The following is a 15765-nucleotide window of genomic DNA, read 5'->3' as shown; positions in this document are numbered from 1 at the left end:
GGAAGTCCCGCGGCCTTGCTTCCTCAAAGGGTTCCCCCACCCCTACGCGGAGGAGACTTGCTTCCGGCGCCGGGTGGGCGCAGGTTGGATTCCCGCTGCGCTCCGGAGAGGTGTCCCGGGAGCACCGCTTTCCCGAACGCCGGCGCCGGAAGCTGGTACCGTGGCCGCGCCGGAAGAGCCCCGGTCCGGGCGAGAGGCCCGTACGGGGCCATGAACGGGACCGTGAACCCGCTGCTGGACCGCGAGGAACACTGTCTACGGCTCGGGGAGAGCTTCGAAAAGCGACCACGAGCCTCCTTCCATACCATTCGTTGTAAGTTAGCGCTTTCCACGGTTCCTTTCAGCCGCTCCAGCAGCCTCTTGCCAACCTCGGCCCTCCAAAGTACAGGGAACCCCCTGCCTACGTCCGCTCTCTCCTCTCTTACCTCGTATCCTACTGGACTTCGACTTTTCCCCTTCTTTCCCCCCGTACAAAGTCACTGTTCCCAAACCAAACCATTCTTTCACTCCAACTCTTCTGCCTCATGGCCCCAAACCTTCTTCCGAAGTTCATTGGCCCCTTTCTCTTCATCGCCCCAGCCAGCCCTTCTTTTATGCCAAACCTACCCCTCTTTATTACCGAAGAACTGTGACCCCACACCAGACTCCAGTTCTTCCTCTAATCCACTCCCCTTTCTGATGACCCCACCAGGATTCTCCATGTTTAAAGGACTCTTCCTGTTTGCTCATGAGCCTCACCTGCTGCCTCCTATTTCATTCTCTACTTCCCTGTTGTTCTCAGCTTTCTTTCCTCCTCTTTTGCCCTGGGCACCCTGAGAGACTGCGCTTCATCCCTCTTGCAGCATCCGCATCCTCTCTGCGCCCCATAAATCTCCTTCCTCCAGCTTTCTGCGCCTCCTTTGACTTTGATGTCTTTTGAGGTCACTTATAGTGCCTTGACATTAACCCAAGACAGAGTCCCTTGTAGGTGAAGAGTAAAATTAGAATTGGTGAGCCTAGAGTAAGTTAAAGCTTGATCTATGTTTGGAAGTAGAAGAGACCAGGCATAAAGAATGTGGAAATAGTCATTATGCTGGACCTTCCTTTTCTACGTGATTACAGACTCTGTTGAGGGAGGGCGCCCCCATTCTATGTCCTGGGTAAAGATTTGGCTTTTACTAATTGGCTGACTGCGCATCCCTCTATGATTCACAAGCTCCTGGTTTCCTGTCTTTGTAGGGCTAATGCTGGTTAAGACATGTTTTTGTCAAAGGAGCTAATAGATGTGACTCAACGCATTGGGATATGGCGTGTTGGATAATGAAGTTCCACCTTTGTGTGGTCACTTGCCTTGCCATTACATTGCTATGCTAACTACTGAAGGCAGATCAGCTCTTTCAGAGAGGATATTGGGAATGTGATAAGACCATCATTTCTTGAGCTGTTTACTAAGTGGATATTTTAATAGAGTGAGGGGCAATGGGGAATTTAAATGAGACACTGGCTCACATGTGAACCTGGCTTGCAATTTGAGGCAGGTGTGTATTAAAATGGAGTAATTGTGTTTAAATTGCAATTCAGAAACACAGGCAGGATTAACCTCTGGAGATAAAGTTCAGCCGTGCACTCCCAGCATCTACGGGAGTATCTTTGTTGAAGCTATGGAATTTGAGTGTGGCAAATCATAATTTTGACAGTTCCTATGCAAAAAGAAATCAGCTTATATGATGCTGTAGCTTTCATATTTCATATAGGATTTTACAGCCACAGAATCTTACTCATGTGTTGTTGCTTTTGATCTTACAGCAATCCTAACAAAACTCTTTATAATGGATAATAAGCAGTAATTTTCATCTGTCTCTTGGGAGAAGGGATTATCTTTGCTTAATGAAACGGTATATAAATTCTGGCATTTTTTTCTTCAAAATAATCTAGATGGGGTTGCAGGAGAAGTTTGTAGAAATATAGATGAAACAAGATTGTCCTCAGTTGGTAATTATCGAGGCTGGATAATGGCGGTACATAAGGTTTTACTGTACTGTTCTCTTTGCTTTTGTATATGGGAAGTTTTCCACAGTGAGATAGTATTTTTTTTTAAATATTCTAAATTATTTGTATTTTCCGTTTATCTGAATATTCTTAAATGTAAATGCCTAGAAAACCCTTAGTATAAGTAACCTGATGGATAAATACTTTTTTTTTCATTTTCCTTTAGATGATTTTAAGCCAGCATCTATAGATACTTCCTGTGAAGGAGAGCTTCAGGTTGGCAAAGGAGATGAAGTCACAATTACGTTGCCACATATCCCTGTAAGTTTATTCCATTGTTGTTTCTTTAAAATGTGGAATCACAGTGAATTCTCATATTTTGTGTTATTACAATTTGAATTACCTACTGTTTAAAAAGTTCCTAATTTTCTAAAGTGTCACCATAAGGAAAAAGGGTATTTGGGGTATGGGGTGGAGTAGAATGCATATTTCCTAGGTGTTTGATTAAAAATGATTCTTTGTCATTTTCTTCAAGCTCCCATTTGCTACAAAGTAGACAGAGATCCTCCCTGGACATCTGGCCCCTCTTTTAGTCATGCATAGTTTTTCTCCCAGGCAGCTCCATAGAAAAAAAGCCATAGGTTCCATGCCTGTACATAGCAACAATAGCTTCGAAGCGTGGTGCCACGAGGCCAGGAGGTAGCATGGGCAGGAGCAGCACTCGCATCTCTCGGATAATACAGTATCTGGCAAAGGGTGACGTGTAGGCTGATAGTTTCAGGCAAGAACAAGAGGCTCAGAGCATTCATCTAACCGAGCGACAGGGAACCCAGTTAAAAGCTGAATTGAGAATTCTTGCGTAGAAGGGCTTTTGTGATGCCTTGCCCAAGGCCACACTCTGATCACAAACCCCAAAGGATTAAACAAAACACTTGTAGTGAACATGTGTCTTTGCCTGTCACAGCCTTGTCCTGGCGTACAATTAGTTCATGCTAAACAGTGATAGAATGAAAAGGCACTGGACAAGGTGACTTGGGAAGCTTTGTATTTGGGAAAAATTGCTTGTCTGCCAGTTCAGACTGCTGTTTTGTCACTCGTTGCCTTTGGCAGGATCATCTCCCTTTTGACCTTACATTCCCAAATGTAAAATGAATGGGTTTGATAAATGGTCCCTAAGGTCCCTTCCTACTCTAAATCTTTACTGTATGAGTGAGGAGCCAGTTTTTGATTCTATACAAAAGATTAAATCATATATTTAGCAAGTATTAATTGAGCACCTACTGTGTGCTTGTCCATTACTAGACACTGATCATATAGTCTTGAATAAAACAAGAGCATTTCTTGCCCTTGTGGAGTGTATGGTATGGAATTTAAATAAAAGGAAACGTAACGCTTGTTTTAGAAAATCAGGGGAGGCTTCCCTAAGGAAGTGACCTTTGAGTAGATCTGAAGATTGTTGAGGAATTGAAAGAGAGGGGGAGGGGCAGTTATTACAGGCAGAAGCCTTGTTAAAGTCCTAGAATAAAAAGATTGAGGAGGCTGAGAGAATGCCAGCGGCCTTCTGCCTTCTGCCCTAGAGCCCGCAGAGCCCAGGGGTGAGTGGTGCTGCTGGGGCCGAAGCGCTAGGTGGTCGGTTTAAAGATTTAATTATTTGACCTCAGAGAGTGGGGCAGTGATCAAAGGGCCTAGGCACGAGTGGCATGATGTGCTTACTCTGAATTAACCGGAAGAATGAGCTGCCCCTTGAGCTGCTCTGTTGGTTCCGGGGCATGAGGGCGAAGCCCTGAACTCTCCGATTGTGAGGAAGTATTAGAGATCTCTCACTAGTTTTACTTCTCATAGTGAAAGCTTCTCCTTGGTGTAATACAAATAATGGTAATTTTTTTTCTCAGTTCACACTTTACTATTACTTGTAACATTTCTTGAGTCCCTAGAATAATGTATGGTAATTTAAAAATTTTTATTACCTGTCTTGATTACTTAGAACCAATTGTACAGTCATAAGTTCTTGCTATATTATTTCCCTTTTCTTTATTTTTGCCTGGGAAACCAGGACTTCTTTTTGAGTTCTCTGATAAAAGGTTTGATGAGGTAGAGTTACCTGTAAGTTCAGTTTTGATATTCATCCTGGCGTGTTTAATTTTGATCATTTTATACGTTCCGTGCCATATAGGGATCCACACCACCAATGACTGTGTTCAAGGGGAACAAACGGCCTTATCAGAAAGACTGTGTGCTTATTATTAATCATGACACTGGTGAATATGTGCTGGAAAAACTCAGTAGCAGCATTCAGGTCAAGAAAACAAGGTATGTGAATAACCAATACAGAGTGATGTGACATTTGTATTTGTATTATCTGTTTAGTTGTTTTATAAGATTGTGAGCTTCTGGGTACTCAGTATCCTATCGATAATCTCAGTAACTCCACCTGTGTCTTCTCAGACAAATCCATAAAATATCTTTTCCTCAAACGAAGTAGAAAAAAAGAATGCTTTTAAGACCTGAAAAGTGAAAGCCATTTGGGAAAGGAGTATATCTTATTTCTAAGGTGATCCTATGAACCTCATGATTTTTGAAACAGTACTACTTAAAGGATAAGATTTAAATTTATAGGCTTATGAAAGAATAATTGAATAACATTCATGCTTTATTAGAGTGAAAACATTTCACATTCTAATTTTTTATTAGAACCATTCAAGATCATTAATCTACCAAAATAAAACTGCCTGTTTTTTGAACTAGTGTTCTCTCTTTAATATTTAGTTCAATAGTTATTACATGTCTGATAAGAAACCATTTAGATTTTAGTTTAAAATCAAAATTCATTCTGTAAATAGAAGTAACCTGGTGGTTCTATAGTTACATTGTGATACAGCAATTACTGTAATATAACAATTACATATTAAAGAGTGTTTCAGCCTGATATTTTTCTGTTTATGCTTCCTTGAGCCATTTTCTTCACTGATTTCACAAAAAATAAGAGTAGCTGCCACTTACTAAGGGGGTTATTGTATGCCAGGAACTATGATAGGTGCTTTAGGAATGATGTTTTTTCATCTATAAGTAACTCTTAGAAAGGTGCTATTGTTACCCTTAAAAAGCACGTACACGCAGACAAGGAGACTGAGGGTAAGTGAGATTGTTACCTGAGTCCAGCGCCAGTGCGCTCCAGAGCCCCTGTTCCTTTCCTGCTGCTTGGTGTATTTGTATTAATTGCCTCCACGAACCAGGTGCCGCTGTTATTTCTCCAATAGCTGATGGTTGTGAACATTTCTCTTATTACACAGTGCTGTCTGGGGACCAGCAGCATGTATCCCTCGGATACTTGCTGAAAGTGCAGGACCTAGTAAGTGAGAATCTGCATTCTAATGAGATCCTCAGACGATTCCTGTGCACGCTAAAGTTTGAAAAGTGCTGGGCTAGTCCATTTACAAAGGAAATTGTTAATGGATAGAATTTTCTCAGTTAGGAGTAGAACACTTGGCTTGTCTGCCAGCAAGAGCTGGTATGTGACAAAATAGCAAGCAGTAAATAGATCCTGGAAAAACTTGCAAACTGGCCAGTATTTCAAGGGCTAGTTCTATTTAGTAACTCATACACTTGTGATTATCACTTTGTATTGTTTCCTAGTCTAATAGTCATATTTTCTATTAGTAAAATGGGTTCTCATAATCACATTGTAGTCTACAGACCTGTTTTATCTGCTGCTTGTTATAAAATGTGAGCGCCTTCAGGGCAATGAGTCTGTTGTATTCATCTCTGTGTCTTTAGTGCACAACGCATAACTGGAATACAGTGGGTGGTTGTTGAATGATTAGCTCATGTGATAAAATTACAAATGTCAGTATTTTGCAGCAGCCTGAAAAGCATGGAGTTCTGCAGAGACTTCCAGGTGGTCAGTCCCCTGGACACATTCGACCACTGGTTTTGTCCCTCCGGTTTCATGTCTGTATCTCATTGCAGGGCTGAGGGGAGCAGTAAAATCCAAGCGCGGATGGAACAGCAGCCCAGTCGTGCCTCACAGCCATCACAGCCGCCCCCGCCCCCGCCCCCTATACCCTTTAGAGCTCCAACGAAGCCTCCAGCTGGACCCAAAACTTCTCCCTTGAAAGACAACCCTTCACCTGAACCTCAGCTGGATGACATCAAAAGAGGTAGGGTGCATGTTGTGGAGACATGAGAGCAACTTGGATAGCGACCAGGTGGTGATGCTTTTGTGGAGACCACAAGGCTGCCATATTGGCATGATGGCATGGGCACTCTCTGTCCTTTTAAAGTTCCTGCAGAGTTCTCCATTTCAAAAGTGATGGGGGCGGGGGCCTTTCCCACTTACCTCATTTGATGGGGAGCCTAGGCTTAGTGACTGGAATTGTAGCTGTCTTTGTTGCATTCTGCTTAGAGGCCCAAGATTTTTTTTTTAATCGATTTTACAGAGAGAGAGGAAGGAAGAGAGGGACAGATGGAGACAGACATCGATCTGTTGTTTCACTTTTTTTGCATTCATTGGTTGCTTCTTGTATGTGCCCTGACCGGGAATGGAACCTGCAACCTTGGCCTATTGGGAGGATGCTTTAACCAGCTGAGCACCAGCCAAGGCTGCAGGCCCAGGATCTAAACACGCGTGAGTGCTGTCTAAAGGTCCATATGGCACACCTTCAAGGCTTTGGAAGAAGAAAATTCCAAGGTGCTGGGGGTGAAAACCAAGTGTGCCAATGTTGTATAGCATTTAGGTAAGAGGGACATTTAAAATACCATGACGAATGCTTTGCACTACCATGAAGCTTATAAATAGGAAAGTGGCATGAGGACCAGTGAAATGGGCAGCGGCCTAAAAAGAGAAGCTTGGCCAGGCTCTCTTCAGCGCGCGCCTGATGTAAAGAAGCTTTCCTTGCTTTCTCTTCTAGGCAATGGATGGTTGTAGTTGTCCAGACTTAGGAAGGTATGAGAGTGTCGTAGTTCATATTTGTAAAACTTTATGAAACAAAATTAAATGGATAACAGGAGTAAACAGGGAAAGATAAAGAGCTGTCCTTCGGGAGTTTTCTTTTTCCACCTTATAGAAGTATTGTCTCAGCCTTTGCACAGTACACAATTGTTAAGCTGCTAGATTTTTATTTTCTCCTCGTGGATATTGGAATGCCATTTATGGAAGTTTTCACTTCAGTTGAACAGGAATTATACCAAGAATGGTTAGCTGTTCCCATTATGCTTCAAGGAACCCTAGATGTTTAAGGCCACATGGTGTGTTTGGACAGGAAAATCTCTTGCATATCCTTACTGTCGTCAGTGACATTGAAACACTTGGTTAAAACACATTTTTCCTTCCCTGTTTTACATCTGTAAGAAATGCAGTACCTGGCAGGCAGGGCTGTCAGTCAAATACAGAAAGAGGGCGGAGAAGGAGTGTTGTTCCACCACGCTTCTCCAGACACCGCGGGTCCTCCTGCAGGCTTCCATGTGTTCATGGGACATAAGTACTGGAAAGCACCCCAGATGCTGTCTGCCTGGCCCTTACTTTTTCCGGAGTGTCTTGGAAAATTCATTGACTTCCTCTTGAGTCTCCCTGCTGGGTAGAGGTAGATCCAAAACAAGCATTCAGACCTTCCAGTCCCTAGTCAGATATTTTCAGTCCCTTAGCACAATATTGGTCTTCTCTTATTTGGTGTTTAACCCTATAATTCACTATTTTTTTAGTAGATGAAGACAAAATATACTAAATTCATTTCTTACACAGAAGTCATTATCCTGAAGCAGTTTGCTTTTTGGTGATTTGGGGTGGATTTAATGTTTCTATTATGTCTCTGGAGACAGATTAGGTGTTTTTGTTTGTTGGTTTTGGTTTTGGCCGTTTTGTTTGTCCATTTCTAAGGAATCGAGAGGCAGGAGTTTCCGATTATCCCCCATTGCTGCTGGTTTTGCCAGTGTGCTAGTGACGGAAGGCTGCGCGTGCTGCCTTGAGAAGAGACTTTTATTGCCTTTTTATTCCAGAGCTGAGGGCCGAAGTGGACATTATTGAGCAGATGAGCAGCAGCAGTGGCAGCAGCTCCTCCGACTCGGAGAGCTCCTCGGGCAGCGAGGAGGACAGCTCCAGCAGCGGAGGCGAGGACAACGGGCCCCCGTCTCCTCCACAGCCGTCCCACCAGCAGCCCTACGGCAGCAGGCCGGCCATTGCCAACGGGACCAGCCGGCCGCAGGGAAGCACCCAGCTCATGAACACCCTCAGTAAGTGCGCTGTCCCTTTCCTGGATGGCAGGGGCGGCATGTCCGGCCAGAGGTCGAGCTTCTGTTCATCTTGGATGAGAATCTGTAAACCAGAAGATGTTTAAGGCATAAGAAAGGATCCTGACAAAGATAATTTGGAGTAGAAAGAAATAAATTATCAAAAGGTTAAAAAAAGGAAGCATGAAACTTCCTTTTTTTCCCTCTGTTTTTCTCTTTTCCTCACTGACACAAATTGGGTTTTATAAATTCTGGAAAATGCTGAAACGTGAACAGCTAGACTCAGCAAATACAACACTTTAGGGTACAGTCTGTCACATAGTGTCCCCGCTTCAGGTCTTTATACAGTCCCAAGAACCCACGGCCTCCAGACTGTGGTGGAACCTGTCCTTTTGGATGTCTTTAGAGACCAGCTAGCCTTTGGCAACAGGGAAAGGAAAAGACATTGTAATGCCTGGGTGGCTTCCAATGCAGTCGATACTAAGGTAAAACAGAACAAAAACAGATCCCTTTGTTTTGGAGATGGAGAGAGTGCTCTGTGTTCTTCTCACTTCAGAATCCTTATGAATGCTCTACCTTCATCTGACTTCCTTTGGGGAGGTTGGAAGATCTGGAGGCAATAGTGGAAAAGCTAATCCAGTGAACCCTGCTACTGTGGACCAAGCAAAGATAAATCTCAACCTCAGCACTATAGACATTTTGCACCAGATAAATCTTTGTTGTGGGGGGCTGCCTTGTGCATTATAAGATGGTTAAGAGCATCCCTGGCCTCTACGCACTAAATGCCAGAAGCACTCCCCTCTTTTCCCCTGGTTGTGACAACCAAAAATGTCTTAAGACATTTTGCCCTGGGGGTTGGGGGAGGGGCACAATCATCCCCATTGGAGAACCACTGCACTTTCTCTGCCTGAGTAGGTTCAACACTATTATGATATCAATTAAGGATACTGTCTGCTATTCCATTATATGGGCCCAGATTGTGGATATTAGGGTATACTTTAGTGCTCTTCTCAGTTGGCTAGGGATTGTAAGTTTCACATTGGGAATTTGGTATTCACAGTGGAAAAGTATCAGAAGGCTACTGTGGCTTTAACTTAGTCCTTCATCTTGCCCAGTCAATGCTGAATTACTCTTTTCTCTTAGAAAGAAGGAGCAAAAAATGGTGCAGTGGGTGTCACTACCCATCAGTGCTTTAAACTCCCTTTAGCTCTTTATGTGTCCAAGTCCTTCTGTCCAGCAGCTCTCAGATGGCAAGATGTTAACCTTTGCATGGCCTTCTGTAAAGTATTAGAGTTATTTAAACCAGGATCATCAATTGGAACCAACTTATAAACCCTAAAAATCACACTAATAGCACAAATTTCCTAAACCCTGATGTAAAAATATTTAAGATACTCAATAATTCATTTAAAAAAAACCGTCACATTTTTAAAAAATAATAATTTTGTGAAAAATAATTTCTGAATCAAAAAATATTTAATAAGAGTAACATTACTTTAAAATTTTGCAAATCTCTTTAATGTCTGGCTTAGCAGAAAGATGGATTCTTATATGTGCTTTCTGCATTCAGTCCATTGCCATTAGTTGTTTAGGTTGAAGGACATGAAGAAAATCTGGCGTCACACAGGTATGTAGTTAGAAAAGGAAGTACCTCAGGCTTGGACCCTCCTGAGAGGGTCTCAGGGACCCCGGAGTCCTCAGGACAAACTTGAGAAGAGCTGGTTTAGAGATTAGCAGTCTGGAAATACAGAAGTTCACTTTTGGTGTAGTCCAGTTGGTAGCAACTGGCTACAGTTCGTGTGGAAAATACAGTGATTAATAATAGTTTTCTGTACTCACAACTGTAAACCTAGTTTTGCCCACCCCTTTATTTTATTACCATGTATAAACATGTTTCTTTTGTATTTTTTTTATTAACACATTTAAAAGCCGCCTAGCCTCCTCCTCCCCTGTTCTGTCCCAGTAACAGCATTATTTTGCAGATACCAAAAATAGAATTTCTTTCAAAATGTTGATTGCACCAGTTTTGTCACTGAGCCAAATCAATTTTCTTTCCTACTAAATTGAATTGGTCTGGTTTTTCTGTAGTGATAGCCAAGGCAGTCAACCAAAGAATTGCGGGAAGATCATTTTTAAATTGTGTACTTTTGGTTTGATTGTTGTTTTTTTGTTGTTTTTTTTAATAGGAAATGACTTGCAGTTGAGTGAATCTGGGAGTGACAGTGATGACTAGAGCTGGCTATTTCGAAATCAACTTTTTGGTGCACAGATCTGCTACAAGACCAGGCTGCTTTGCATGGAGTCCATTGCCAAGAGGAAAGTGTTGTGGATCAGTGACTGTAGTAGGAATTTGAGGCTCTGCAGCTCTCAGATATTCAAGTCTTTAACTTAGTGGTGATGGGTGATTTTTTTCCGTGTAATTTTTGAACAATCTCGTATTTCAAAGTTTAAGTAGATCTATAGAGGAACTAACAGAATTATATTTCTGTTTGGTTAACACTGTTAATGAAAAAACAGGCAAATGTGCCCTGGTCTAGGTACTCAAAGGCCATTTCTTCACCAGGCCAGTGATTCCATTGTAATCCCCAGGTTGACCAAGTGGTCTGCACAAGTGACGTGAGCAACGGTCTTTGAGGGGCAGGTGAGAGGGGGAAGTCTCAAACCGCAGCAGAGAAGGGTGCTGAAACCACTTGAAAGTGTGGAAATGAAGCAGTAAGAAGTTTTGTCTGACTCAGCCTGACAAGCCTGTGTAGAAACGGACTTCAAGGGGGAGTCCTCAAGTGTCAGCTGGCAGGAGCCTGGAGCCTGGCAGTTCAGCCCCCTCGTTTACAAGCAGGGAAGGGAAGCACACCGCTGGCTTAGCCTCCTGCCCCCGTCCAGGCTCTTCCCACGGCTCCCTTTCGCGAATCTCACCTACTGGAACCAGAGGTTCTTGTACATGAGACTTACAAATGTGCATAGGAACTTTTATTGGATTCTTAAAAGATAAGAGTGTTGGGTACTTCCAGCTCAAATTCAGATCTAGACAGTCCTGAAGTACGTGAGGCTGGTGTAGCAGATTAAACCACTGCTGACACATGTGACTCACTTGAATTGGGGCTTTTAGTTCCATGTAGCTCCATAATACTAAAGTGTTTTTCATTCAGTAGATTTTAGTAGGGGAGGTAGGAGTGGAAGAGAGGTGTAGTGGAGAAATCTTTCTAAAATGAACCAGCAGCAGGTTTTCAAAAACCAGAATATAAATAGGACTTCTGCAATATGAAATGAGCACATTCTTTTGATAAGATGTTTATGCTTATGTGTTTGTACCACTGTTTGTGCCTGACTCCCAGACTGATTTGTAGTTTTATATAAAGTCAGAAGAAAGCCACAAGATTGCCTTCTGCAGTGTGCAGTTTCCAAATGAATCTGTTATTGCAGGAAACTGGTCACTAGTGAGTGTTTCAAATTGAGTGAATGTCCCGTAATTAGTTTGTGGGTAAATTAGAATGTCCCATAATTAGTTTGTGATAAATTGTCCCATTTCTGTAATTTGAATGAGTATGTCCTGAGAAATTTCCATCTACTTTAGTGAGTGGGTATCAGGAACATTAAGTATGATTTTCTTTCCCGGGGTCCCTATACTCAGATGGCCTCTCCTTCCTCAGCTAGAGGAGGGACACAGTCTGGACCAAGAAAGGACGTAGATGATCCAAGGTGGCAGCTTTGGTTAGGGTCGAGCCTTACAGTCACCGGCTTTAACTGCATAGCGACCCCAGTGGCCGCTGCCCTACCGACGGCCGGGGGCGGCGCGCCCTGCAGCCCTGTGCTCGGTTCTCAGCCCATCTTGAGGGCCAGTGAGTTCGATGGCATGTAGGGACTTATTTATAATGAATTGATAATTGCTTTATAATTCCTTAGTAATGACAGCTCAGGGAGGGTGAAGGTCATGATTGGGAGATATGAACTGTTACTGGATGTGGGAATGTTTCACTGCTCTTAACTTGCTCAAGTTGGAGCAGGTTTCAGGAACTTGAACTAAAACTCTATTTAAGCCTCTTTTTTTTTTTTCTCCCAAAGTCTTCGCATACATAGACAGAACTGTGGTTTTGGCATGTCAGGCAAAGATATTTGTTTCTGTAGGAAATGCTTGTATGTAGCACTGGGTTTGGCGAGTCAAGCGCTCTGAGCTTCAGACTCTCTCCTGTCGTCCGTCCTCCCGACCCTGCCCGGTCATCCTCAGGCGCGGCTCCAGTTTGGCTCTTTGCACAAAGCCTTCGGTGGTTCCCTCCCCTGCCCCCTCTGGCTTTACCCGACGGAGTAGGGAATCTTCTTTTTGGAAATCAAGAATTTGGCCTTACAGACCACTTCTCACAGATACTCTCACGCCAGCCAGACTGGTCTTGTTCTTCCTGCCTCTGTGCCTTCTCAGTGTCTCCCCCTCTTCCTGCCAGGCCTCACTCCTGAGGCGCCGTCTCCTGCAGGGCCTCTGTCAGACTCACCCTCTGCTCTTTCCAACCAACAGCAGTGCCGTGGGTGCCTCCTGAACGCCGTGCTTGAGCTCTGGTTAGTACGAACTCCTTAGAAGCAGAGACTGTCACGCTCATCTCCATCCCTGGGATCCGCAGGAGCAGACATTCGGACGCTTGTAGCTGGTGGGGAGGAGGCAGAGAGGGTAGACGTAGAGAAGACATTCGAGGCGTTTGGAGATAGCTGAAACTATTCATGCTGATTTTCATTATTTTAAAGTTTCCTAACTAAATTGTTAAAATTACCTTTTCTTTGTTTTATATGTCTACCATACTGGGGGGCATTAGGCAGGGTGTAAAGACCTAAGTCTGAGTTATCTGAGGAGTCATGGCAAGCCACAGTAAAGACATGATTTGGGAAAACAAAAACAAACCAGAGATTTATAATGATGCCACTCATTAACTATTTTATTTCTGTAGCAGGATCATTTTTTCTATGTGTGGTATTAATATGTATGTGCTTCAGCAGTGGGAAAACTTGAAAATTCCAAAATCCTTGCTTCCCTATTTGAAAGGCTGGTTGAGTAGGATATGTGTGGGTGTGTGTATGTGCGATGTATTTATTACATTATTTTGAAAGAGTAATACTATGATACGTGGATATATATATTAGGTACAGCCAAATTGGGCGTTTCCATTTGGCAAGGAAGGTAGGATTTCTGAAACTCAGGCCTTAACCAGTATGTTGGAAGACAAGACCAATCGAAGATTTATGAAATGTGTGTTTTTGTTGTCCCTGTTATTTGTCTTGGGTTCACTGTCTCATTCTTTAATGATTTTAAAAATTTTGTGCTTAAAAGTTTATTTTGCTTAATTATGAAGTAGATGTGCATGTTTACATTTATGTAAAATATTTGCTGTGTAAAGTTTTTTTGGTTTACTCTCAAAAGAGCACTATATTTAAGTAAAAATGAAGGTCAGCAATACACTTCTGTCTTCATGGGTTTTATTTTCTTACTCGAAGTCATGAAAAATGTAGGATCCTTTTAAGAATCCTTTGCGCTTAACCCTGATTATCTAAATTGATTCCTCAGTTTGGTGTTGCGCTCATTAGGACGTATATCTCAGCTTTAAAAGGTCTGTAAGTTCTAAACTAAAGGATGACTTTCATAAGCCACATGGCATCTGAGGCCATTTCACTTGATCTGGAAAGGCAGGCCTGGCTTTGGGTTTGAGAACCATGCAAGAGTTAAACTGAAGTCCTAGACATACCCTGGCCATTTTGGCTCACCAGATGCCTTCGCCTGGAATGCCGGGCCACACGCATACCTCTGGCTCCCAGTGCGCACTTCACAGCTGAAAGCAGCCCTGCCCGCTGCTTCCGCTCCACACCTCATCTCATCGGCAGCACTCGCACCTGCCTTACGGCCCTGGCTCCCCTGACAGCCTGTGAGCTCCTTGGGTGCGCCATGATGGTATTCCTTTTTTTTTTCTTTTTTTAAGATTTTATTTATTTTCACAGGGGAAGGGAGGGAGAAAGAAAAGGAGAGAAACGTCAATGTGTGGTTGCCTCTTGTGCACCAGCTACTGGGGACCTGGCCCGCAACCCAGGCATGTGCCCTGACTGGGAATTGAACCAGTGACCCTTTGGTTCGCAGGTCGGCACACCAGCCAGAGCCATGTTCCTTTTTAATTGTGGTATCTTTCACCTAATAGGTGCCCAGTAAATCTGGATTGAATACAATTACACATTAAGAGATCTAGGCCAGGAATCCTCTGGTGCTTATTCTGTAATTGATGGAAATAGGAGTGAGACTTGAACCAGGTCTCAGTGGGGAAATGGTGCCGTACATTCATCACCTAAGCACTGGCTGCTCAGTTAACTATTGCCACTACAGTGACATGTAACAAACCATCCCCAAACCCAATGGCATAGAATAATAAGAATTTAATTTGCTCACAAGGCTGGATTGGCCATTCAGACTAGGCATGGCCGGACAGTTCTGGTCTTGATTGGGCTCTTTCCTGTGCCTGAGAGTTGACAGGTTCAGCTTATTTAGGGTGTCTGTGGCCAGTGCAGCTGGGGAACTCAGGCAGGTTGGCTGTGTGTGTCTTAACCTCTAGCAGCCTAGCCTGAGCACATTGTTATGGCAAAGGCAGGGGTGCTGGAGAGGAAACAATCGCCTCTCTCACAGTTGCTAACATGCCATTGGCCAAAGCAAGTCACAGGGCCAAGGTCAGAATCAAGGAGTAAGAGGAATTGCAAAGTACAGTGGGAAGGTATAGATACGAGGAAGTGTGGATATGAGGGAAATTATTGCAATCAAGAACCCTGGGGCATGTAATCACTAAGGGGACCCGTCCTAGCTCTGGCTTTTCTCACCAGATAAAAGTCCCAGTGGGAGGTGAGACCTTCCTATTCCTGGCTCCTGCAGAGGGCACCAAACCCAAGCCAGTGGCTTCTGTAGGCTTGGCACTTCCCTCTTTATTCATTGCCTCCTCCCTGTTCTAACCTAAAGCTGTATTCAGGTTATCCATTGCTAAGTAACAAACTACCCCGAAACTTAGTAGCTTAAAACAACAACCATTTTATCTCGTGGAATCTGTTGGTTAGTAATTAGGACAGAACTTTGTTGGGCAATTCTGCTCTTTACGGCTTCAACTGAGGTCACTGAGTAGTACTCAGTTGGCAGATGGGCAGCACTGGAGAGTCCAGCGGCCTCACTCACATGTCTGGCACCGCGGTGGGGATGGCTGGAAGCAGGCTCATTTGGGACCGTCAACCAAAGGGCTTATGCAGCCTCTAACATGCTGGTCCCAGGAGACTCGGCATGATGGCTGCCTTCCCCCGGAATGAGTGTCCTGAGAAGCTAGCTCTATGGCCTTTTATGACCTAGCCTGGGAAGTCACACAGCGTCACCTCCACGGTATTCTACACATCAAAGCGGTCAGAAGCCCACCTAGATTCCAGAGGAAGGGACATAGACCCCACCCATTTAATGGAAGCATATTAAAAAGTCACCCACCCAAAGTATCCAACTTTCCTCCCTGTGTTTTTGGCCTAGTCTTCTGAAATTGCTCTCAGGTGAGCCATATCCCTGGAGCAGCAGCTCTTAAAATGGGGTCC

General features: G+C 43.7%; 1 protein-coding gene across 1 annotated transcript; it reads left to right on the top strand.

Moving 5' to 3' along the window:
* Positions 1 to 15: 15 nt before the first annotated feature.
* Positions 16 to 13610, top strand: EAF1 (ELL associated factor 1). The gene is made up of 6 exons (XM_054595927.1): positions 16 to 313; positions 2195 to 2289; positions 4142 to 4278; positions 5935 to 6125; positions 7960 to 8193; positions 10377 to 13610. The coding sequence occupies exons 1-6, from the start codon at positions 211 to 213 to the stop codon at positions 10421 to 10423; spliced, it is 807 nt and encodes a 268-aa protein (XP_054451902.1). The 5' UTR covers positions 16 to 210; the 3' UTR covers positions 10424 to 13610.
* The last annotated feature ends 2155 nt before the right edge of the window (positions 13611 to 15765 follow it).

This window comes from Pteronotus mesoamericanus, unplaced genomic scaffold, assembly GCF_021234165.1.
Source record: "Pteronotus mesoamericanus isolate MK-2021 breed Mesoamerican mustached bat unplaced genomic scaffold, CSHL_Meso_final scaffold_54, whole genome shotgun sequence".
NCBI lineage: Eukaryota > Metazoa > Chordata > Mammalia > Chiroptera > Mormoopidae > Pteronotus > Pteronotus mesoamericanus.
Note: the sequence above shows the minus strand (reverse complement) of the source record. Positions and strands in the feature narration are given on the sequence as shown.

Excerpts from the sequence above, each read along its gene's own strand:
- EAF1 (XM_054595927.1), top strand. The coding sequence starts at position 211 with ATGAACGGGACCGTGAACCCGCTGCTGGACCGCGAGGAACACTGTCTA. Across the intron at positions 2,290-4,141 it reads TTACGTTGCCACATATCCCT|GGATCCACACCACCAATGAC; the intron begins GTAAGTTTATTC and ends CGTGCCATATAG. Across the intron at positions 4,279-5,934 it reads ATTCAGGTCAAGAAAACAAG|GGCTGAGGGGAGCAGTAAAA; the intron begins GTATGTGAATAA and ends ATCTCATTGCAG.